This window comes from Beta vulgaris, chromosome 6 (genome assembly GCF_026745355.1).
Source record: "Beta vulgaris subsp. vulgaris cultivar EL10 chromosome 6, EL10.2, whole genome shotgun sequence".
Taxonomy (NCBI): Eukaryota; Viridiplantae; Streptophyta; class Magnoliopsida; order Caryophyllales; family Amaranthaceae; genus Beta; species Beta vulgaris.
In genome coordinates, this window is record NC_079207.1 from 60,733,370 (window position 1) to 60,759,798 (window position 26,429).

A 26,429-nucleotide genomic window follows, 5' to 3' on the forward strand; every position below is an offset into this window, starting at 1 on the left:
TGGAGTTAGTGTAGATCATGCAACTTGTTCTTCAAGCTAAGGAACAACATGGGTTAATGCTTTAAACAACTACCTCATGATTAATCCCACATTCATTCTAAATGACTACTATAAATATACAAGTTAAATTAAGTTTAAAATTGTCTGACAAGCGACATTCTATAGTGTCTGACTTGTGTCATTCCATAAGGCCTATCTTTAAGGAATAATGTTATAAAAAAATTATATTTTTCTATTCCTCGTTTTAAGTCAGTTCCTATGAGTTTTCAAATTCCTACGAGTGTCATGTTCCTTTATAGTTCTTCAGTTTCTACCTACTAGAGTTTAACCAAATTATCAAGTGTTTGTATTTGAGTTTGGGGTTAAAGGGTTTGAGTGAACTCTTGTAATGGGAACCTGGTGAAAAGTTTGAGTGAATTCTTGTATCAAGTTCGAGTTAGTAACTTGAGTAAGTTCTTGTTATTTATGTGTAGACTTAGGGTGAAGTCTATCTAGGGGTGGAGGGTTTGACTGAAGCTTTTGTAAAGAGTTATGGAAACTCTTGAAAGACTTAGAGTTAAGTCTAGAGTGTCGAGTGGAGATTGTGAGAGAGTTGGAGTTCCGAGTGCAACTTGCATATGTAATAGATTGAAAAAGAGTAGGTTTCCTATATAGTGAAGAGTTTAAATCCTAAGTAAGTCGTGGTTTTTCTTCTTGTATTGAGGCAAGAAGTTTCTACGTAAAAATCTTTCTTGCACTTTCAGTTCCATATTGCTTATATTTTAAATTCCACATTATGTTGGCAATAGGTTCCACACTACAATCCTCCCCCATCTTGTAGTGTTCCTAATAAAATAACATAAAAAATATAGTCAAGTAGTATCTTGTTAAATTCGTCTCAACACGAGGATTTCAAATATAAAATTTTTATATTTTTTTACTTATACGCATTTAGAGATATTAACATTTACAAACTTATCTCGGCAAACGTGAAAAAAAATGGCGCAACTACTTTAAAACGGGGAAGTATATCATAAGAAATGGAATAACAAATTGATTTCACACGTGTGTCAAATACTTCAAACTCTTCAACAAACCCACTGCCTCCCTCTCTATCCTTTCGCTTTTTCTCCCAATTATCTCTCATCCTCATATCCGCCATTGGTGGAGGTGGCACTTGAGTAGTGTCGCACAACAGTAGGTAGGCAATCTATCGTTTCTGTCTCTTCTTGGTTGTCAGAGTTCGTTGTCGAATCGGCTATTGAAGAGTGTTATGTTGTAGGTTGATGAGTTAATGTATTTTATTCGCCGTTGATGAAAATAATATTAAAATTATTTGTAGTTTTCTTCTGCCGCCACGATTCCACCGCCAAGTGCAACCCCTGACTCCCTTCTTCCTCTTCTTGATATTTTACAATACCACCATGTGTTTCTTTTAATTTTAAATATTTGTGGTTTGATTTCATTTATCAAGAATTATTATTAGTTGTAATTGAATAGTGTTTCAATTGTTGGCAAGTGGTAACCTAGGTTGTACGAGAAATAGAATGGATAGGGGGACGGGTACAAAGACGTATACGGAGACGAAAAACAGCAAAATCAAAATTGCAAAAAAGGGTACGGTAAAAAAAAATTTAACTAAATCAAACATCCATACATAAATAGTTTAGAGTTCAAAATAACAAAAAACAACTAAATTTGATTAATGTCTTAAATTAGATAACGCTTAGACAAAGCAAATCAATCTTCAAGGAGCAACTCATTTTCTAAATCCGGCTCATCTACTGAAAGTTCAACAAACTCTAGAAACTCAACGTCCTCCAAGGAATCAAATACATCCCCACCAATACCAGACACCTTCATATAAAGCTCCCAATATTCTTTGGAATTCTTGATAAAAGGCGAAGATTGTTGTGGATGAAAACCAAATCTTGCGCACGACTTGGATTTAGCTTGTTCCTCCTAAGTGGGTGAATGAAGGAATATGCACTCCAATTTCGCTCACTACAAGATGCTGAAGTAGGTTTCCCAAACACTTTAAATGCCAAAGATTGCAAGAGAGGAGTTTGAGCACCAAAGTTTGCCTACCAACTCTTAGGATCCATATAATGCATCCTTGAAATACAAGTTAAATCCTCAAAAGGTCTACTATTCATAGACAATAGTGCATATTCATCCATCACTTTACCAACATCATCACTAAGCGCAAATAATCTAAAAAATCACTTCATTCTCTCTCGAAATACTTCACCATTTCCATAAGGAGAAACTCTAGATGGAGCTCCAAGTAGCCATTTATTACTATAGAATCTTCAGTATTTTTTAAAAAAGAGTTTCAGATTTGTATATAAATATAATGAGATAAAAAAAATGTCAAAGAATATATACCTCGGGTTCAATGAGTGATAGACAAAGGAGAGTAATATTGCTTTTTACCCACATATCAAAAGAACTTCATATAACATTAAAATATAAATATCCACATTATTGTTTTTATTGTCATATTCGCAATGAATTAATTTATATACATATGTCATTAGTTAATTTTTTAATTATATAATATATGAAAACTAATGAACAATTCTTTCTAATCTAATTTGAAATATAGTATATGACATACTTTCTTTATAATTCATATTTGAAGATATCAACTAAGATTACTACATTTACAAAACAAAATATATAGACACATAATATTGTGTAAATGAACAAAAAGTAAATATACATGTAAAAAATTGCATAAATGTTTGAAAACTAACTTGTATAGCATGGAAATTATACCTCTATGTGCTTTTTTCTTCCTTTTATATATTTATACTAAAGTAGTTTATATATGAGCGATCATTCGTGTTTTCTTTTGTTGGATATTATTATTTTTCCAACGTTTGAACGGTTTCATACCATCTATTCGAGTTGTACATTCTATTTTATAGACAAACTTACTAACATGGTACCAAAATTTGCATATAATATGCTTTTTTTTATCTAATAGATAAACTCTGTGAAAATTTGTCATTTTCAGCACCGTTTTGTAACTTACGACCAATCTATTATAAGAAAGTTTAATAAATACGAGAAAGTAAAAAAAAGGAAAAAGGAAAAGAAATAAACATTGATCTTATCTTACAATAGATATATAATATAATAATGTAAATGGGAAATGACTCATCATATTGACCGCTCCTAATGTCATTATAATAAATTTTCGTCTACACTTAATTAATATAATAAGTAAACCTTTATAAAACATCATTATGTTTATGTAATTAAGATTCATTTTGACAAAAGAAGAAGTAATTTCTAATTGAGCAAGTCCGTGCAAGTAAAAAAAAGATCAATTGGATAACAAATATAGTTTTGAGTTGAAGAGAATGAGAATAGTAAAAGAAAATTCACAAATATTATTTATTTATATAATTAATATCTCAAAACACCATATAAGAGATAATTTTCAATTCAACATTTTCGTGTAATGATGACAAGTTCATGACATATGTAAGCCTATGAAAACATATACATGATTTTTTAGAAACTTTCTTTATTGATTACAATCCTCATCTCAATCCGTATCAAATCAAAACAAATGAAAATCAATTTATACATATAATAGCATTTGTTGGAATACTTGTTTAAAATAAATGTAATTGCATTGATGTAATTAAATCTTATCTCATAGTGGGAGATGAAATGATCTCTAATCGAACGAACATTTCAATACAAACAAAAGAAAATCACGATAATGTTAGCCGATAAAAACAATCACATACCTATTTAATGAGTTTATTGAACCAGGAGAATCTTCATCTGCATTTGTATCAGATAACGATAACTTCATGTCGTATGAACATAATAACATCTACCAAGAAATTGGTTCAATAAATAGAAGAATAAGTTGAACAAAATATATAGATACTCATTCAGCTGAAATGAAGTCTTCCATCATATACGTTGCTTTGTAAATAACCAAAAAAATAGTATATTTCATACACGTATTACCGTAGACAAATAAATAACTGAACTATATTCAGACAAATGAATATAAGGATGCTAGGTGGCTAAAAATTGTAGTTCATATTTTAGATTTGGATAGAAAGAAGTAATATGGTTTATGTATGTTACGGTAGGTTATATATTCTCAAACTTAGGAAAATAGATCTATTACACTTGGAAACTTTGAAAAAAGACATAAAAGGGTATAGTATTAATTAAGAAATGAGTAATGAAGACATTATTCCAACAACAGAACTTTTAAAAACAAAATATGGTAATATTATAAGATTGTGCAAAAGACAAAAAAACTATCTTGATCTTAGTGTCAGTTTGGTACATAATACTTAATTGATACAATTAAAACAATCTAGAGAAGAAATTTGTGAACAAAAATTTACTATACTAAACACAATAATATAGACATTTTCATAACAACATTCAAATATTTTAAATATGATACACAAGCATTGTAGTTTAGTTTACATATAACATTTAAAAAGGAAAATCAACTTAAACATTGCATGGTAAACATCAAAGATATGCAAACATATTCATTCGACAAATCATTTTAATTGAACAAGTGTATTTCGTATTTCTCAGATATACATCATATGGAAAAAATTTATTGTATTTAATTACTATTAATAATTGTTAATAAAAAAATGAGCTTATAAAACAACATCCATAAAATTTCATAAACTAAACATCATAGAATTATATAAAAATATATAGCACGTTAATAAAATCGAAAGATGAAAACAAAGCATATCTACTATTTGATACCAATCAATACAAGTTATAAATTTTAATTGAAGAAACAAAGAAAATATATAAAAATCATATTGCTTGTGAAACCTATAAAAAAGCAAAAAAAATTATAATAGTATGATTTAACCATTGCAAATAATAATGACAATAGAAAACAAACATGATATAACATTTTAAAACTTATGAAAAACATACATAACAACAAAAGTAAACAGTTTTGTCAAATCAAACATGAAGACAACATGTGATTCTATGTCATGTATTACATGTTTCTGGTACTATATATTTCATGCGTCCATTAAAATACAAAATGACATCATCATAGAACTTACAATAAGATTAATTTAAGCATAATGTCTTTTTATAAATATATACTATTTAAAGGATTTTTTTATGGGAATAATCCCACCTTTGAGTTATCCTCCCAAAACAATTCCACCTTTCATATATTTGGGAATAATCCCACATTTAGCATTAGGGCTGGCAAAAACTGACCCAACCTGATAACCCGACCTGAAAGTGACCTGAAAATTCCGGGTTTGGGTTGGGATTTTCGACCTGAAAAAAAAGGGTCAACCCAACCCGACCTGAAAATATTATGGGTTAGGTTCAGGTTGACCTTTTGAACCTGAAAATAACCCGAAATGACCTGATTTAAGAATAACTTATATTATGTTAGGTTAGCCCTTCCCAACTCACTTCAACCCTAGAATTCCGGCTTTGAATGTTGAAACTTAAACATGTTACATGTACAGTACCTTTCTGAATTAAGTTGGCAGTTTTTTATCATTGAATATTTAGATTTTTATTTCAGGTCATTTTGGGTTGGTTTCGGATCAACCCGAAAAATATAAGGTCGGGTTTGGGTTGAGATTTTCGACCCGAAATATAAATCAGGTCGGGTTTGGGTCAGGGGTAAGTGACCTGAAATATAAATCAGGTCAACCTGAAAGTGACCCTACCCGACCTGATTGCCAGCTCTATTTAGCATGCGTCTACTCAAATTGGACCCTTACTTGTTGGTAACCTGTAAATGTAAGTTCTCTTTTCTCCCTCCTCTACTTATTCTAAACCACAACAACCACCACCTAGCCACCCACCCCTACCCCCAGCCAACCCCCACCTTGTAGCCCCACCTCAACCCCACTCCCTCCATCGCAAACCCCCCCTCCGCCGCCAACCCCCTCCCCTGCAGACCCCCCCGTAAACCCCCTCCCCCTGCAAACCCCCCGACACACCCCCTACTGTGCAAACCCCTCAACCACCCCTTTCCCGACGAACCCCCTGCTGGCGCACTTCCACAACAGACCCCCACCCCTTCATCTTCTTCCTTTTTCTCCTTTCTTCCTCTTTCTCCCTACTCTGAAAATTCAAAAAACAAATTCGTTCGTGGGGAGGGGTGATGGGGACGTGGGAGAAGGGGCTCGCCTGAGACGAGGGGTGGCGGTGGTTGCCTGCCTGCGGGGGGTGGGGGTGGGGTTTACTGTGAGTGGGGTTGCGAGAGGGGTGGTAGGAGAGGTTTTTTTCTAAAAAACATAAAGTGTGGATGATCACCTTTTGAACCAGTAACCAGTAAAGACCCGTTTTTGACAAATGTTCCACAAAGGTGGGATTATTCCCAAATTTACGAAAGCTGAGATTGTTTTGGGAGGATTGCTCAAAGGTGGGATTATTCCCATCAAAAAATCCTTACTTATATTGCTTACGAATGATACATCTTATGTAAATTAACCATGATACAAAATACCATAACACATATAAAATATGTACAGTAAAAACTTATTGTTATAAGTAGATACCCATATTTTTCTTTGCAAATCTAATATAAACAAAACATGAAGCCAAACACATTCAAATCTACAAATTTTTTTAAAATACTAAATTTACACAAGTACATCACATGCACATAATGTACAATGGATGTAAAAAAACAAAAATTTCCCGCAAATTATTACAAAAACTCAATAGGAGTACCTGCTATGGGTGGTGCCCAAAATTGTGCTGATAAACATCTTTTGCAACATCATTGATTCCAAAAGCTTGTACCACTTCAACATTAACCCCAACTTTCATGAGAGAATATCTCTTTATATCAAAATTACAAAGTGTTTGTAAAAGAGAAGAAGATGGAGAAGGTGTTGTAGAGAAGAGAGAAAGAAGGATATCAGAATTATAAGGTGTTAGTAAAAGGGAAGATATGATCGAAGAAGGTGTTGTAGAGGAGAGAGAAAAAAGGAGAATAAGACCATGCCACAAATGCGAAGATACCACTATAGAACTCTTGCCACACATCGCATCAACTGGTCTACTTTCTCCGCCAAAACAACCTCTGGCGCTGCAGCCATGTATCGCAGGTGATGATGATAATGGGGATGATGACGATGATGTTAAGGATGATGAAGAGAGAGAAAGTAGGAAATTGAGATTATTTTTGGTTTGTTCAAAATTCGAAAGGAAGAAACAAGCAGGGTTTGAGGAGAGAGATAGGACAAGGGCTTTGATGACAACTAAAATTCTTCGAATTTTATTTATTCAAATAAAAAAGGAAAAAAAAGCAGGTGGATGAGAGAGTGAGAGGACACGGGGGCATTATGTGAAAAGATGGGTCGGTGCACATATCCTACCCAAACCCCAATTCCCTTTTTTATATAAGATAAGATTTACCCCCATTAATACTTTTTTCTCTTTTTTTTTTTTTTGAAGGGAGTCCCATTAACTTTTAATTCTTAGATCTCATTCATTTCACCTAATTTTTGCTTAAATGAAGTTATTTTTACCGAATTACACATATTGTTAATAAACGGAAAGGGAGCCGTAAATATTAGTGCAGGAACCCACAACCTCATATTAATTAAATAAAGTAAATCATATACTAGCAACTCCATACCATAACTATCATATCATACTTTAACAACAATATTTTTTAATTAATCATGACTTTTTTTATAGAAAACTTTAATCAACAAAAATATATATCTTCTAATTCATGTACAATATATGATTAAAAGAATTTCGTAGTAATATTGTGGGATTGCCTGAATTTTCATAATAATCATGGGGAAAAACTTTATTGGTAAAATGTATTGGAGTAGTAATTAATAGGGTAAACTTATCATTTCTTAATTTTTGGCATTATTATTGGGGTAAAGAACATAGATTACATTTAAGAAAGGGGTGAGAGAAAAATGGAGGAATGAGAAGTAAGAAAAACATGAGGGGAGAAATGGAGTTTCAGGATGATAATGTTTGAGGAGAGAGAGAGAAAGGGGGACAGAGAAGATGGGGGAAGAGAAAAAAGCAAGAAGAGATGGTATTGGAGGAGAGAAAAGAATTACCTATAAGAAAGAGTAAATTTTTAAAGGAGGAAAAGCTATCCTAGCTAGGGGAGCCCAAAATAAATATTACTCCCTTGGATTATTATACTCAAATACTCGATCCACGCAAACGAAAAATGTCAGATATTTGTGGTTGCTCTTTGGGCCATATATGGACGCAGAGGAATAACCAAGTTTTTCGAAGGTGTAAGATGAATCCAAGTGGAATACTATGTGATGTGCATATGCTTCTAGAAGAGGTAGAATAGAGAAGATGTTAGAAACAAGTAGGGCGTAACAGAGTGTAATCAGAGGAGATAAAGTAATGATGATTCTCTAGTTGTTGGAAGTATGCATGAGGGGTGGAATGACGGGGGTGTTGTGTGATTAGTGTAGATGGTGCTTGGAAGAGGCAAAAGAACATAAGGCATTCAACGGGAATTGGTTTGGTGGGACGTATGGAGGAACGAGTGAGTTTTCAAGGGAGTGACCGAGTTTTTGTGTCATCTACACTGCAGGCTAAAGAGTACGCGATTCTACGAGGTATAAAGGAAGCTCATGAAAGAGGATTTGCTACTATTTGTGTTGACTCCGATTCCAGTGTCCTTATGCAAGCAATTAAAAATCACTCGAAGCGACAATAAAATGCAATTTTGCTTGTAGATATTTGTAGTATAGCGTCAAAAGTCCGTGTTTTGTGAATTGAGTAAGGTTAGGAGGGACTTAGTTCAACAAGCCCGTAACCTTGCTATTTTAGATTCCTTATAGACCGTCGTGTTCGTGTTGCAAAAAAAAAAGGTCAGAATTCTTTCCCTAATACTAATTTGAAAGGAGATCTAAAGGAGCAATCTAAACATTCACCTGCAAATCATTGACCGACAAAAAAAAGAAGAAGGTGGAAAGGCACTAATTTAGACTTCGCTACCTAGATAGCAAGGAGGGAGGTGAAATAAAACATGAGCCACCTTATTGCTACTTACTAGCAATACAGGGGACCCCTGAAGGGTTAAAAATTGATTAGACTAATGAAGTAAATTATTCTTAGAAATAGTTTGCTTTATTGTTTTAAACACTAAATATTAGTTCAAAATTTAAAATTTTTTTTTGAAATATTGATGAAAATATAATCATAAACTATTAACAGTTAAATTTAATCTTTTACTATATAAAAAAAATGCATTAACTCAAAACATTACCTGGATCAACAAGCTAGTTAAGAGCTCAAAATGAGTTCTTTTACCATCGGGATCTTTAAGAACAATAGATTCACTTTAGGATCTTTTTTTTTTTTCATGGTTCAATCAAAATTTTTATCTTCTCACTACTTTTAGTGTCTTCTGACTTTAATTATCTGTTGATATTATTATGTTTAATGTACATCAAAAAGATAAGCTCGATTATATGCCTTGTTAAATTTAAATCACATATGATTATAGTTTCACATTAGATCTTGTTAGACTCAAGGATATGGTACATACATATTTCCTCCAATTTGTAAGAGTAAAATACTTCTCTCTTTTATTTAACAGCTTTTTAAAAGAAATATTTCACTTATTTATCTTGAGTATACTATATCAAACCACACTAAATCAGAGACCATCATCATCAATAGTAGTAATAGTGAACGTTAATATTATTACTGTAGCAATCTTATTTTAAAAGAAAGTAATCTAGGTGAGAAAAAGCTGAAAGTAAGCCACCGGCAAAGCTACAATCATAGAACTGATAGGAACCTTTTTAGCTAAAAGGCCAATTCAAAAAAAAAAAAAGAAGCCCAATTTACGAACATGTTTTTCTTGTTGGTTTGACCATACAAAAAAAGCTAAAGCATCTAACCAAAGGCCCTATTTTTGTGTGATATGCACCATAGTCAAAAGGTAGAGGGTACAATTGTACAAAGTAAGAATGAACAACCAAAAAACCATGTACACCATTGAAAAGTTGCACCGTACATTGCCTACTTACAGGTTATCAAATTTTGGTGCATCAAGATGAAAGAATGGACAGGAAACATCAGTATGCTGCAGCTACTCCAAAAATTGAGCTGCGTCTGCAAGCCATGTTGACGACCTATGATCGCCAGTATTGACCTGTCAAAGCCCTGTTTCTTTGTTGTTCTGTTCTATAAAATTTGACAGCCGTCGAACTTGGAGGTCAGCAGCCAAATAATTTGCTTCAATGTCCAAGTTACTGCTGCAGAGACTACTGTTAAGATAAAACCTCAGAGCATAATCTGGAATTTGTAGTAGCAAGCAAGAGTCGTGAAATTGCTCCACGTTTCAAGCCACAGCATCTTCTTGTCTCCGAGTTAATCTTGCATACAAGCCATCTTTAAGAAGAAGCTCCTTGTGACTACCCATCTACGTGGATGAGAAGACGGTCAATAATAATAATAAAAAAAGTAGAGATCAATTTTGGACATCAGAAGGATAAATTGCATGATGGTTCACCTACTGTTGCCTATACAACAACCTGAACTAGAAAGTTTAGGATTCTAGCTTCATCTCATATTCTCATCAACTTGCTACTATAATAAGTTGGGAAATTTTGTTATATAATGCCAACTGCCAATAAGTTAATTACTCATATGAAAGCTTCAGAACTGAGGCCTGCGTATAAAGAGCATCGGACATCTTCTATGATAAAACCTACCTCAACAATCTTACCACCATTCATCACGACTATTCTGTCTGCAGCTTGTATTGTAGAAAGCCTGGCAACAATGGTTCATCAGATCCAAAACAGGATGAAGCCATGAGCTAATACAGAAATACCTTAACAAGCATGTTTGTAATCATCATAGACTTTTAGGTTTAAGACAGACCTATGTGCAATTACTATGACAGTTCTTCTTGATTGTGTGTCATTTTTTACTGCTCGTAGAACGCCCTGCATACAATATGACACATTAATAACTAGTCTTCCTTTCCACAGTTTTATGTTAGGAGTAATTTGGGTAGACATGAAGGAGATATATGTGATGTTTTCACTCATGGTTTAGGGATTGAATTCATTACAATTTGATAGTTATTCTGAGCCTACCAGTGACCATAAATTTTTGTTTCAAGGAATTCAGGTCAAATTACAAGATTAACTTGTATACAAACCTTGATATTGTGTTCGCTTTCTGCATCCAAGGCACTAGTAGCTTCATCAAGGATCAAAATGGTTGGATCCCTAAGAACAGCTCGAGCAATAGCAATCCTCTGTTTCTGCCCACCACTGAGCAAATCATCATCAACAATCGTATTGTAACCATTCGGCAAAGAAGAGATGAAGTCATGAGCAAAGGCTTGCTTAGCAGCCCACTCAACATCCTCGTGCGTAACCTCTCTGGGACACCCGTATCTTATATTTGAACTTATGTCCGTTCTAAAAAGCCGAGGTTCCTGTTCAAATAATTTTTCAGCATTACAAAACTTCATCTCAAGAGTATTAACCAACACTCAGGCAGCTTCAATCTAGAAAACAATATAACCTGGCCCACATATCCAATCCTTTCTCTGAACCATTGAGTGTCTAAATTCTTCAAAGGGGAGCCATCAATTAGTATCTGCAGAAAAATTATCCTCTTGAATGAGTTTACATCTTTGTCATAAGAAAAGAAGCATATGAACAACAAGACATACATACCTCACCACCAGTTGGCTCATAAAGACGTAGAAGAAGATTCACAATTGTGCTTTTACCACTGCCACTAAGACCAACCTAGCAAAAAAAAAAAAAACCTTAATAAAGAAGGGACCTGAAGGTCAGTATACAGCAACTAGATCTAGCGTTCATAACTAGACCCTTTCGAAAGTTGATGAGCTATGAGTTCGCTAGTAAAGTATTTGCACCATGTGCTCCTGAAGCCCCAGGTTCCTCATTTCTCTGATGTGAGGGAAACATTTGGGGTTCCAAGTGCCAACTATCTGAGGCACAGACCCAACTAGATCTAGAATGGGTTGGTTCAGAACTTCTGTGTTCGAGTCTGGAAAACATGAAAGACTAGACTAGTGATCTGCGATTGGCTGGACCAAGTGGCGCCACACAAGGCCTCAGCTCCTTCAAGAACTTCTACAACAACTAATGGATCTAAATTGCCAAAATCAGATCATTGGCTTAGTGATTGGTTGTATTAGATAAGGCTTATCTATCTTTTTCTTTAAACCTCTACTTCTGTCTTCTTACTCTAGCAAAGGTAAATTTATTTGGGAGTAAAAAAAAATCAGCAACAATAATTATAGAGCTCCACCATTGGCACCAAACATATGAGATGTAGAACACAGAAACAAATAGACGAGTAGTCACTTACAATAGCAATTACTTCGTTGGGATGCATAGAAATAGTTATATCTTGTACTACAGGTACCTGTTCAAAACTCAGCATGTTAGTCCATAGAATAGTGCAAGCATCAAAAGCATCCAACCAAATACGACATTGAACAGATTGAACTTTCACATTGCAATGGAGAAGTCACTACTCTATAAGGAGCTAATTTGTTGTATTTCAGAATCTATAATTAGGTTTTGAGATACACGAGACCTAAATTTCTGCACCCCAATATTGTATTATAAGAGATGACTTCCACAAGTTGGTGAAGAAGAAGGCTAATAGAAAGATAGACCCATGCTCATTTCTCATGAATATGAACGCCAAGCTGCCATAACCAACATCTCCAAAGTTTACACACCATCCAAGCGACCCAAATACTGTGTTGCCTATTGGCTAGTCTCCAGACTTCGCAGTCTCCAATTTTGTTTCAAGCCAACAACTTTACGGAAAAAGACCACCAAAGAAATTGGGAACTTGACATGAGGTGACAAGGGAGCATTGACGGTCAACATAATTGCATCTAAGATAGCTTGAGATAAAGTAACTTTGCTTCCTTGACTAATAGTGAAGGACAACTATTCTTTTTAAGGGAAGATGAAGAGGGCTCACTTGAGGGGAGATAAGGGGAATTCCTTAAATGACTCTATGAGGTTTGATCCCTAGACCTCAAGGACACGAGGTGGGAAGTGATGCCACTACTTCACCACCTCAACCTCAACAGTAAAGGACAAATTGCTAAACGACAAAAGCGAGCATTTCAATAGCATATATAGAGTAATCCAGAAGACTGTTAGGGTTAGTAATTGCTGATTGAAATTCCAGCATACCTCGGTCCTTGTTGGATATGAAAAGGAGACATTCACAAAATCAATATGCCCAGTCAATTTCTGCAGTTTTAATCCTGCATTACATATCCAAAGCCTAAGTTAGTAAATGACCAAGGAAATCTCAAGGGATTACATAAAAACTGAAAGGGTTCAGAATTAGAGAACCCCAAGTAGAATGGCATGACAGCCTTTTTTCCTAGGAAAAAAAGAATAATGGACGATTATGCGACCAATACTTGTCAAGCCAAAAAGATTAAAATGGCAGATATCAATCTTAGAGATCCAGGTTTTGATGGCATGAATACATTATGAACTTAAATGAAAGGAGAATCTTCTTTCTCCTGAAGTGAGGTCAAGGACTTTAACTGCGACTGGAACGTGTGTTTGGGAGCAGAATAGTCAGTTATTAAAAAGCTCCAGGTTGAGAGGTAATTTAGCCATAAAAGAACATAAACCAAAAATGAAGAATCTTCTATGCTTTGAAGTGAGGCTAAGGACATAATTGGAGGCTGGAGACACCTGAGACAGCAGAAGATTGTAATTTTCTAGGTCGCCCTCAAAACAAGGAAAACAAACATGTACAACAGTACAAGGTCCTGTTGAGATTATTGGTTGTCAAAAAATCAGATTTCACAGCTGATTAGCATCAAGTCAGAGTAAAATCACTTAAAAAGTTAAGAAGGCATTAGCTTGTGTCTCTGGGTACTCTCTAACATCCATAAGCAAATATATATACAAGCAACTGGAAGCCAACTAAAGAGACTAGCTTAAGTAGTTTTCACTGGCATTAAAACAAATCACTTGCATGTGTCTGTGAAGACCGAAATCCATAAAAAAAAAAAGCAAGGAAATATACAGTTACACTCCATGTAACTGAAATATATTTCTCTTTGCTTCTACTATGATTGACATTTGACAATTGTCCTTTGTAATAGGTTCATAGGAGAGAAAAGCTACTGCTCAACCAACAGAATCAAAGAAAAGGGAATGGCCTTGTACATCAAGAAAACAAGCATAGAGAAAAAGTTCTTTTAATTATTTCAACCAGAACTTCATGGATTTTGCATAAAATTGCTTCAGCGGATGATAGAGAAACAGCCCCCAGTTGAGGCAACCATAGATAACTATACAAGATACCTGAAAGAGTATAGAAGCCTGTGCTGCTATATATAATACTTCCTCGTTTTCCTTTTATTTGTACCATATTGACTTTTAACACTATTTACGTATTTACAAAGTTCACTTTGACCCTCTTGTATTATATACTTCTATACACGTAAGGAAACAAAAGTCATAGTAGGGCCTTGTTAAATTTGTCTCGATATGTATTTTTAAGATATCAACTTCTTTTATAATTTTAGTTTTTAACTTGTGCATAATTAGAGATATTAAAGCTTAAAGTTTTGTGTTGACGATATAAGTGTACAGCTAAGAATAAACAAAGGAAATGCATATCAAATTTTGAGAAAATGATTGACCTAAATCTGAGGGTCTACCTTCAGAGATGAACTGTTCACTAGGCAAGAGATCCATCAACTGAAATACTTTCTCACTTGCTCCCACAGACTGCATTAATGATGACACATTATCTCCTATCCACCATGTTGAATAGATTAGCCATTCACTATATAACAGAAACTTGGTGAGTTGTTCGGCTGACAGATGGCCAGATAGAATAGACATTCCCCCAATTAGCACAGCAATAATCTAGAAAAATGAAAACATATACGTCAATATCCACAAGAAGAGAAAACATGTCTCTGCTGGGAGCTGTTACCAAAAGTAGAAATGCTACATTAGAATATGTTACGAACTGACATCTTTAGGGCAGATCAAAGAAGAAGATTATGGACTTGATGGAACTTGATTGATGATTTTCTGAAAAACAGTAAGATAGAGATAGTGATTACAAGCTTTCGAGAGGCTTGTTCTCTCTCATTAAACTCTTAAAAGTTCACCCAAAAATACTGCTCAAGATTCACATGATTTCTCTCTCCCTAATCTATTCTATTTATAGAGATACTTCCTAACTCCCTAACTTATTCTTCAAGCTACTATTAAAACAAACTAATTATATAATACCAAAAGTGCCCCTCTCCCTAGGCTAGTCTATTACGGAATATAAACAACTACATAATCAAAACGCAGGAACACAGACAGCAGTAAACAACTAAAATACCCCCCAAAGACCAGACTTTTACACTGCAATCAGAATCATGGTTAAAGAACAAGAGTGCAACAGGAATTTATATCAACTCAACCTAAGCATTAAGAACAAGCTGTCAGAAAATAATGAGCCAAAGGTGCACATCATAAGACAAATCTGAAAGCCCAATCTTGCAAGAAAGGACTAGTTATTATCATTATTTTACCCAAACAAATAGACATCAGCAGTAAAAGTTTCTAAATTATATTGTAATCAGTTTAAAATATCAATAAGCTTCTAAATTACAGCTATATAAAAGTGGTCTATGGTAAAGCAGAGATTATCTCTAAACAAAAATATTATATGCCAAACCTGAGTTGAGTGATACAGAGTATTGAAGCTGACATTCCAGAGTCCGTAGGCAGCACTTTGTCGTAAGCTGATACCAGCTAATCTTTCCAGCCAAACCTCATACCTGTCCACCATTAAATGTACTGCACTTGCTTAACGTACACAGAGATTGTCTAAATTCTTCATTTCTTCACACAATGATACTCACCTTCCTAACTCTTGCAATTCTGTGCCATAAACTCTAACAGTTCGCATCAACGACAATGTCTCTTGAGAAACCTGTGTTCCCAAAAAAACCCTATATAAACAAAATTAACCAGAAAAAATTAGGGAGGTTATGGAAATTACTTCATTTGCAGAAGCAGTGAACTCCTGGGTCAACTTTGCTGCCTTCTTCTGGTACCTGTAAGACAGATTTCAGACTCTTCTAAATCAGCACAAAATTATTTATCAGACACAGACTCTAGATGCATTCCAGCAATCTGTTCACACTTTCTGGTGTCCAGGAAAATCAGATGAATAAAAAATTAGCTAAACTAGGAAATATCTTCGACGAGAAATATTTTCTCTAAAACACATGAACTGCTTTTCCTTTACATGAGGTTCTCTAGAAGCAAGATGCCATATTTGATTTTGACCAGCAAGCCTATAAAAACTGTTCAGAGTATGAATCTGGAATGCTAATATATTGGTAGACCGTTATACTAAATATCAGGGAGAAAAACAAAAGAATAATGTCTTCTGAGTTTATGAAGCAAGCATGGGATAGAAACTTACTGGCCATAAATTACCATAATTGATGAAAGTGTGATGCATATTGCTAAGGTGCACAAACCAAGCGGCCATGATAAAATTAGCAGATAGATCAAGGCACCAGTGCCCTGAGATAGCAAACGGATAGTCATCTAGATGGAGTTGAAATTAACAAAGATGACAAGAATAACCAAAAATAATTTGAAATATAATCCAGATAGATATAAGAAAAAGGGAACACCTGCAGTATATTGCGTGATATCAGATTAAGATCATTTCCAATCACACGAGACACTTGCTGACAATCGGCCCCAAGCCTGCTAGTAAGATCACCCACTGTTGTTGCATCAAAAAAAGATATGTCCTACAAAGAAAATGCACTCATATCAATAAATGAAACAAAAAATGTTTAAACCCAAAAAGAGCCTTGAATCCATAGAAATGCTCAGCACCTGAAGCATGAGAGACGAATACAACGTTTCCCTCATTCTCTTGACCTGCATATGAACACGAACTCTGATCATTAAAAAGGCAGTATTAAGATGAACGAATTTGAGCTAATTCCTTTTCCCCAAGTAAGTTCTCCAATATAACATACAGAAAAGAAATTTCAACACAGCCCGAATTAAAAAAAAAAAATTGTCCAATGGACTTCACTAAGCAGATTCTGGAAGCCCGTTACACTGGAGACAGGTCATCTAATGGACATGTACCTCTCAGTTACGGATCAAGAAAAAAAAATAGATAAAAAGGAAACCTCCACTCACAAGGATCATATTTGCAATGCTGAAACAGCCTCCTCTTATGCCACTGTAGCTCAGATAAACAGGTAACAAGTCAGCAGTTCCAGTAAGTTCATTATAGATGAATTCTTATTAAATTATCATCACAACACAAAATGGATCAAAAAGCAGTTTCTATTGAATCAACACAATATGAATTCGGGCTAATGTCCTTGTGGGAGAAGTCTTATGTGATCTTGGAATTTGTTCAGTCAGTAAAAAAGATCTTGAAAAAAGCCAAAGCACTCCCTTCACCCACATGGTTACAAAATGACCCGCTCTCCTCCCCCCTCCCTCACCCCTCCAAAACAAAGTAAAAGTAAAAGAATAACAGTCACACAGGCTTCCAGTCTTCCACCCAAAAACAACTGTATAACACTAATGTGGAACAACAAGAACTCGACTCTCCATTCTCTCTCTCTCTCTCTTTTCTATCGTCACCACTGAATAACTGAAGAAGCCAGTGGGATGATTGACAGCAAATGTTTAATGAAATTTGTACCATTGCACTTGAAGCAACTTCTTGAGAAAAGCCTGAACATCTCAGCAAAAAAATTTGCAGTTTTCACTTTCAATCAGCAGATCTAGGTCTGCTCAAACCTCAAACCCTAAATTTCGCAAGGTATATTGAATTAGTTAAGAGACTTCCCCTCTCTCTATCTCCTAATTAGTTTGTCCCCTCACAAACCCAGTTGTTTCCGTGTCCAAATTGACATATCTGATTCGTATTCCATAACCTGATCTGTACCAAATCATATCGACACTGATACGCGTCTGAGTATCATTGGACAATATCTAAGACATGTGAGGATCACCAAGTTGACCAACATTCATACTCAAAAAGCAGCATTTTCAAATTCCCATTTCTGCCAATAACTACAAGTCATTCCAAGCACATCAACAAAAATGTGACCACTTAATGCTGCAAAAAAGAATGGCCAACTAACATCATGGGAAATCATTGTGATTGCAATGTGAACTAGGAACGCTTAGACCGAAATCTAGACTCACAAAGAATGGGTTACACAGACTAACCAAAATTTGAAGTATGAGCATTAGAAAAACAACAAAAGGCCATCTTCTATGTTTCAATCAAGAGAAAAGGATGAATTGATCATACAAGATTTTGACCTGCATATTCCTGCAGTGATGCAAAAACCCATCAAAAAACCCACATTTCGACGGAAGACCATGACTTTGCCACTCTGTGCTGAAAAAATTGATGCTGTCAAGAAGTGTGGTATAGAGATCTCCGCAAGCTGAAAGGGAAATTACAAAGCACCATTGTTCATCAAGCACATGAATGGAACTTAACCTATCGATTAAAAATATTCACCAAGCTAAGATAGTATTCAATCTTTCCTTAGCATAAGAAATAGATCACTTTCATACAATCATAGTAATTGAAAATAAGAGCATAGTAAATTTGAGGTCCCATGAAGTGTCTAACATGGTAATCACACTAACCAAGCTAAGAGCCTAAGACATACAACTTGATTCGGGAAAGACCTAACAGGATGCCAATTCCAGTTGATCATCTAGTTGCTTTATCTCATTTACCTCCCTTTGATCCATAATGTTTCAGCACACTATAGCTGAAAATTTTAGGTTTTCTGATATACAAAAAATGAGTAGCCCAAAAAAATTTGCTTGTACTGAGCCAGCATCAACACCAAAATTACTGTTGAGCAAGTAGCACTTTCCATCACAATACACACCTAATTATGAAATGTACTGCAATTGGATGAAAAACTAGCCAAGAGCTACTTTAATTAGCATACCTCTGATGACACTTATGGCTGAACACTGCCCAATAAATATTTAAGAACGTTACTCCCATGTTTTTCTCCGTGTATTCAATTTTCCATATGTGTAATTACTTGGCCTCTCCAAAAACGTAGTTATAACTTATACATGTACAAGTTAGTTTTTTTGCTAGCTATTAATGATGTAACCAGCTAGTAGTTGCTTGACATTAGTTGTTCGCCCAATCAAGTAATTAACGGACTAAAACCACTTATGCAAAACTACCACTTCGTATTACCAAGATTTGTTTTAATATATAAGTTAAATTATGGTCAAAGTAAGGCATACGAATAGTGCAAAAGTCAAATTGTCGCAGCTAATATAGAATGAAGGAGTACTATTAACTACTCCCTAAATCCCAAAGTAGTTGCCAAATTCTCCTTTTTGGGTTGTCTCAATCTATTTGTCATGTGTCTTCTTTGGTACTCTATTCATCTCTACTTTTTCTCTATATTTAGGCCCTACACTTACCCACCCACTTCTTTCTCTCCACATTTTCAAATTCTTCAACACTCATACCAAATTGGTCTGTGGCAATGAATTTAAGACCGATGAAATGACTAACATTAATTTTATGATATAAATTGAACTCTAGTTCACCAAATGTAAATAATTAGTCCCTGTGTCATGTCATGAAAATTTAATGCACATTAAAGGGACTTATCATGTTGCAGTATCATAGAGTACCAAGTAATATCATATTGGCAATCTTTAGGGACAAGACAATAATTATGAAACTAGAAAAAGTTAGCCATGGTACCAAGAAAGTGTAATAGGGTGTTAGCATTTGAAGACGTGATAAATACTAAAGAATGTATATGTCTATGTAAACTCACTTTTCAATGAATATAATGCCAATTATCTCCTTATATGCAAGCTTGGCAGCTTTCAGGAGAACACCAACACAAATACATTGTTTTTAGTTAGAATGTCGGCTTAGCTGGCTCTTGTACGTCTTAGATGGTTTGATCTTCGAAGAAAACAATATTTATAATGAGACAAATCTTCTTATATGCAAGCACCCAAAGCCGAGCATCTTCTGGGTTCACCGACATATATAGAATCCTTTGTTTCATAAAGCTTTGATCTCAAAATAAAAGATGTACATCTGAAAACATTCATGCTCCGTGTTTCATTTTCCTCCTCACTAAATCATTTGTGAAACATCACCATCTAAGTGGAATTGATAGAGGTAGATTAACCAAGTTTTCTTTACTACTTAACCCCCAAAGTATTTCAGTTTCTTTGCATGAAATTATTTTGCTCGAACCGTAATAGCTTGTACAATCTTTCACAACACCATTCTGTTAAGGTATCATTGGGATAGTCCACTCAACTTTGATTCCATACTTCTTGGAGTACTTTACCAATGACCCTTTGTGCTCACTGCTATCATCCACTTGGACAAATTTGAGTTCACGTAAGTTTCCCATTCAACTTTATCATGGAGTTCCTTGAATGGGTAAAAGATTAACTCGTTTCCTGAGTCAATACCAATATATAATGCTCTACCAAGTGACTTTTGTGACATAAAACATACATCTACAATAATCTAGTATACAAGATATTTAAGATGATATACTTCTTTAAATGGCAACTCTATGTTGTTAACACTATAGAACTCAACACAAGATTCTAAGTAGACATTACACAAAGGGGGAAGATGCTTATGAGAAAGGATTTACAAATGCATGAGTCACTCATGCTAAAGCTCAATACATGATTTTCTTATGCTACATTCAACTCCGAATGTAGCTTTGCAAAGGTGAAACATAGATATTGTTGCTTCTTCAGTGAGCAACTATCAATAGCCTATAGTTAACTTCCAATTCCTATTGGCAAAGTGGTTCCCATATTGCTAAATACTAAGAGTATCAGCTAAAATAAAATCGCATCAAATATCTGTGACAGTTTTTATGCAAGCATCTCCAACACCAATGTTTTTAAGGATTCATCAATTTCCACCTCTGCATAGCCTATATTTGTACTTGTGTAAGATGCGAGATAGTCTCTATTTGCAATTACATGCTATGATGCACAATGTCAACCACCCAATCAAAAATTTCACAATTTGATAGAAACAAGCATCGTTGACAAAGTAAACTTAATCACTAAGTATTTACATCTTTTTTATGTCCAGTACCAACGATATTATTCTTGATCTCATGTCATGTTGCCATGTTTTACACTTCACTTTTCTTTTGTCTTACTTTAAGAGGAGGTAAGATTCTTCTAGATTTTAGCTTTGCCAAATGATTTTGGGAGCCTCTACATGACCAGTGGAAGCAAATTCCAATCTTCTTACTTATTAGATTAGCTATCTTTCACCACATAGGGTGAGCTTACAATTCGAAGAAGTATTGTTCAAAGGGTCAACAAGGTTTTGCAACTATCAAATATAGGTGATCAATTTAGCCTAGCCAGAAATACCCAGTCTTCGGCAGATTTTCGGGGCCCTGCCCAGTTTTTTTTTTGTTTGGTATGGGTGTTCGACAGCTTAAAAATGAGCTTTCAGTTCAAAATTTGGCCCGGCCAGATCTTGGCCCAAAGAACCCGTTATTTTTTTGCCCGAAAAAGCGGACTTTGGAAAAAAAAATTGGCCCGGCCCTACCTGACAAGTGGGCAAATTTTTTTGGCGGCTGCCCGACCCGACATTTGATCATCTCTACTATTAAGTAATGAGCTCAATAGAAGCAAGGTTTAACCTCTGTCTTCGAAAAATATGCCCAAGATTGCTAGTCAGTTAACAATTCCTTGGTATTCATTTAGGTACTCTTCCATATCTTTTCCTTCTTTGTTTAGAAGATGGACCAATCCCTCTCACTAGAGTAACTTTGTTCAGCGAAGTTTTTTTCGCTTACATTAAGTCAACCTTTTCCCATAGCTTGTAGGCATTGATGTAAAAAATGACTTTGATCAATTTGTTGTATAATCAAATCGACCACCTTACAATTCTATGACTTATTATCGGACTTATTTTCTGCCTCTAAAGGCTCACGTAAATTTTTGATCAAGTATCACCCCCATCATAAGCTTCCATGGAATACTTAGGAGATGTCAATTTTATCATTCCCCACAAGGTGACCAATGACCATTAAATCTCCCGTTTTATTCTTCACAACTTTCATGAACCTAGCTCTATTCCAAATTTATTAGGAAAAATTACAATAACTCACAGCAAAGTGTATACGTATTCCATAATATACAAAATAACAAAAGGATAACACGCTTGAGGATTTCTCATGTATAAGCGAACAAAACATTTAACTTCTTAGATGATAAAATCAAATAGAATAGAATGTAAATTTGTACTATTTCTTAAAAAACAAACGAAGATTGATTTTTAAAAAACAATCCAACACCTTTCAACCTCTTCCTTATCCATTTTTCTTCTCACTCCCTCCTTTTTCCCTTCTTAAAACTATGTTTTCTCTCTTTCTCATCCCCTATTGTAGCTTCTCTCCACTTATAAAAAGGAAACACCCTGAGTTCATCCAACAACCACCTTTTCAGCCTTATGGTGCATGTTAAACTAACTCTAACCTTGTTTTGCCAATCACAACTTGTAATAATCATGTACTTAAGACGTTTTCGCAGTTGTCAGCTAGTAATTTTACTAATTTTAGCTACTAGAGGCTACCTATCCAACAATTCCCTTCAACAATCCGACTTGCGTGGACCCGGTTCACACTAAAAATAGTGTGGACCAGGCCCAGGCACGTGACCCGTTATATCACTTTAACAGACACTATATCATTTTAACATATACACTATATCATTATAACATACACTATATCACTTTAACACACCCTATATCACTTTAACATACACTATATCATTTTAACACACACTATATCACTTTAACACACCCTATATCACTTTAACATACATTATATCACTTTAACATACACTATATCATTGTAACATACACTATACCATTTTAACACACACTATATCACTTTAACATACACTATATCATTTTAACATACACTATATCACTGTAACATACACTATATCATTTTAATATACACTATATCATTTTAACATACACTATATCAGTGTAACATACACTATATCATTTTAACATACACTATATCATTTTAACATACACTATATCATATCAATATACACTATCATAAACTCACGTGATATGGATCGGGTGCACACTAATTAGTGTGCACCGGGTTCATATTAGTTTTTTTATCCCTTCAATGCACTAGTTCTGCTACAATGTTGACTCCAAGCTAGTCATTGAAGTAGCCGATGTAAATAACTAATTACTACCATAAAACGCCAATATTGGTAACTTCTACATAACACTACTCAATAACAATTGTGGCAGCATTGTAAACACAAATATTAAAGGTAACAGTTAAGGACAAAGTGAGACAAGAAGAATACATACCGCAGTGATAATTAGAGCAGAAAAGGCAGCAAAAATGACCCAACGATCATTTGAAACCAATTTCCACATCCGATGAAGAGCATTCCAAACCGTAACCGGTTTCGCCGTAACGTCGATATCGACTTCATGATCAGCCAATCTCCACCATTTTCCTCCGGGCAAAATCGACCGCAAAGCTTCAAAATTCCTTCGAATTCTCTCTCCTAACTCAACGGTTTCTGCAATTTCTTGTTTCTCTGGATTATTAGCAACTGAAATTCCGTTAATCGATGCCGATTTTACGAGAATAACTCGTCGATTAGTCGACGCCGATTTTACGAGAATAACTCGCCGGCGCCGGCGAAAACTCCAGGGAGCAAGGGAAAGGGGAAGGTAAGGTTGTGGAGTGAGGTGGAGAGAGAATATTTGAGGGTTTAGGTTTGGGCGGAGAGGAAGAGTGAAAGTAGAGAGAGCCATTGATGAATGATGAGATGAGCTATGAGTTTGTGAGGGAGTTGATGTCGTGTATAAATATGCCAACACAATTTTAGCGGTTTAGCCAAAGTACCGTTGATGTAAGGCGCTTGTTTGCCACCAAATTCTTCTCCCCTTTTTCTTTTTCTTTTTCTTTTTCTTTCTCTTTTATTTTTAGTCGTGTATTCTAGACCTGGCAAAATATTACCCACCTCGCCAACCCGATCCGAACCCAACCCATTAACCCAACCCATTAATAATGGGTTGGATCTAAAATTTGAACCCGTTTAATTAAATGGGTTGACCTGACCCAACCCGTTTAATTAAATGAGTTGGGTCAGGTTGAAAATTCCAACCTGATTTTGACCCACCTAACCCATTTATGAATAAAAAATCCCTAAAAAAATCCCTAAAAAAATTTGGACTCCTCTACTGCTCTTACTTATTATGACTTAGTCATTACACTTAACGTTGAACAATTGCTTACGAAGTGTAATGATGTTAATTTTGAACATTTGTGTATATTTTGAACAAAAGTTATGTTGATTTTGAACAATATTATCATATGGTTATGTAATAAGTTAATTTTAATTTGCTACCTACTGTTATTTGCAAATAAATTATGTTGTTTTTATTTATTTATTTTTAGAAAAAACACGAAAAAAAAATAAACCCGTTTAAGTTAACAAGTCAGGTTGGGTCAAGGGGTTCTCAACCCGCCAACCCACCAACCCAACCTGATCTTGACCCAACCCGACCCATTGCCAGCCCTAGTGTATTCTGTGTCGCTTGACACACCAATACACCATGTAGCTGCTCGCACTTCAGCTTTATCATTTTTTTTGCAAATAATCATATTTTACTCATTTTTTTAACGATTTTTTGTCCCAAATTATTTAACTTTCAAATTTTTGCGAGAAATTACCTTATAAAAAAATTTGTAGTCCTAAACTATCTTACTTTACAATTTTGTTGTTGACAGCTATCTTATGCCGATTTCCGGCGTTGACTTTTGTTTTTTCAGTTCAAAATTGTGGAAAAAACAAAATTAACCTGGTTGGAATTGAGAAGGGTGATTGTTTCAATTTTAGTTTAAGTAGAAGAGGAATTTAATCGTGGATTGGTGGTACAAAGTGTCACATAGATATAAAAGAGAGAGCGCGCGCACTCCGGAAAATGGGGAAATTAGGGTGGGGAAAATAAAAGAAAGAGGTTTAATGAGGTCAAGTGATATAACGTGATATTAAAAAATCAAAAAATTAAAAACAAAAGTCAACACCGGAAACCGGCATAAGGTAGCTGTCAACAACAAAATGGTAAAAGTAAGGTAGTTTTGGACTAATTTTTTATAAGGTAGTTTCTCGCTAAAACATGAAAGTTAAAGGTAGTTTGGACAAAAAATCCTTTTTTCAATATGTAATTGAGCATTTGATCAGTCGTTGGAAAGCTATTGAGGTAAATTTTCATCGTCAACTTGAATCTTGCAAAAATGTTGAGTGTGTTGTGAGAAATATCTACTTAAGTTTTTTTCTTTTTCTTTTTTGTTTGTATTCTACATCTTATATTCTTATACTCTCGAAATATTTAAAAAAAAAAGAAAGAAATAGATAGTTTTATTTGAATAATATAATAAAAAATAGGTTGTCAAGTTGGTCATGTTGTGTCAAACTTATGTGCTTGTTTTGTGACCCAATTAGTATACATGTTAATAATAGGGCTGGTATATCCAGATCGAGTCATGAATTGGGATCCAAGATTGGAGAAATTTTTTACAATTTTTTCCTTGTTTTTTTCTATTTTAGTTTCACCTCCATTAACATCTCACGACCACTCTAACATCATCGATGACCATTCCAATATATATATCGACTACTAGTCAAACATAATTAACTCACCATAAGTATCATTTTATATTTGAATAGTTATATCAATAATCCAAATATAATATTCTTAATACCTCGTTTGTTGAGATACATAAACTTTGATAATTATTAACAACTGATAGTAATCCAACTACTTATGTTATGGTAAGATACATAAAAGTGGGTTCCTCCCAATAAATCTAGTATTGGATCATGTTTGATATGAAAAATCATGAAAATACATACAATGCCAAAATGTAAAGTTTATGAAGGAAATCCTAATAAGAAGTCTAATAGTCTAAAGTTACAATTAGACCTTTAGATATTCTTGGATGTAAGTGTTACAACTTACTCCCTCTGTTTTTTTTATCCTTCTCACTTTCCTATGCACGTCTCCCAATGCACTTCTTTGAACTTAGATATCTTTCATTATATATTTGTAAAAATTATAATGATTGAATATTAATAATGTACTAATTGAGACGAATCAAACAAGATCCCACATGACTATATTTTTTCTTATAGATTGAAAACAATTGAGAAGATTCTCTCTAAATATGAATAGTGCCAAGATTCTAAGTGAGAAAGATAAAAAAAAACTGAGGGAGTACACCATAAGTAATGGTGTAACAACTCAATTTTCCAATTTAAAGCCATCCATATTTTAGTTTTCCA

General features: G+C 34.6%; 1 protein-coding gene across 4 annotated transcripts; it reads right to left on the minus strand.

Moving 5' to 3' along the window:
* Positions 1-9,808: 9,808 nt before the first annotated feature.
* On the minus strand, positions 9,809-23,948 carry LOC104897284 (ABC transporter B family member 26, chloroplastic). 4 transcript variants are annotated; one of them, XR_008970069.1, is made up of 18 exons: positions 23,440-23,948; positions 18,360-18,487; positions 17,214-17,256; positions 16,899-16,943; positions 16,688-16,810; positions 16,471-16,574; positions 16,042-16,096; positions 15,902-15,972; positions 15,715-15,817; positions 14,693-14,903; positions 13,197-13,270; positions 12,349-12,405; positions 11,685-11,759; positions 11,530-11,604; positions 11,159-11,440; positions 10,876-10,940; positions 10,506-10,764; positions 9,809-10,411 (listed from the first exon to the last, which is right to left on the minus strand). XR_008970069.1 is itself a non-coding variant. In XM_010684137.4 (18 exons), the coding sequence occupies exons 1-18, from the start codon at positions 23,893-23,895 to the stop codon at positions 10,331-10,333; spliced, it is 2,109 nt and encodes a 702-aa protein (XP_010682439.2). In that variant the 5' UTR covers positions 23,896-23,946; the 3' UTR covers positions 9,809-10,330. The 4 variants fall into 4 exon arrangements, 2 of the variants coding, with proteins under 2 accessions (XP_010682439.2, XP_057252054.1); XR_007274961.2 differs by having other exon boundaries at positions 10,502-10,764; XM_010684137.4 differs by having other exon boundaries at positions 10,704-10,764; positions 23,440-23,946.
* Positions 23,949-26,429: the final 2,481 nt, after the last annotated feature.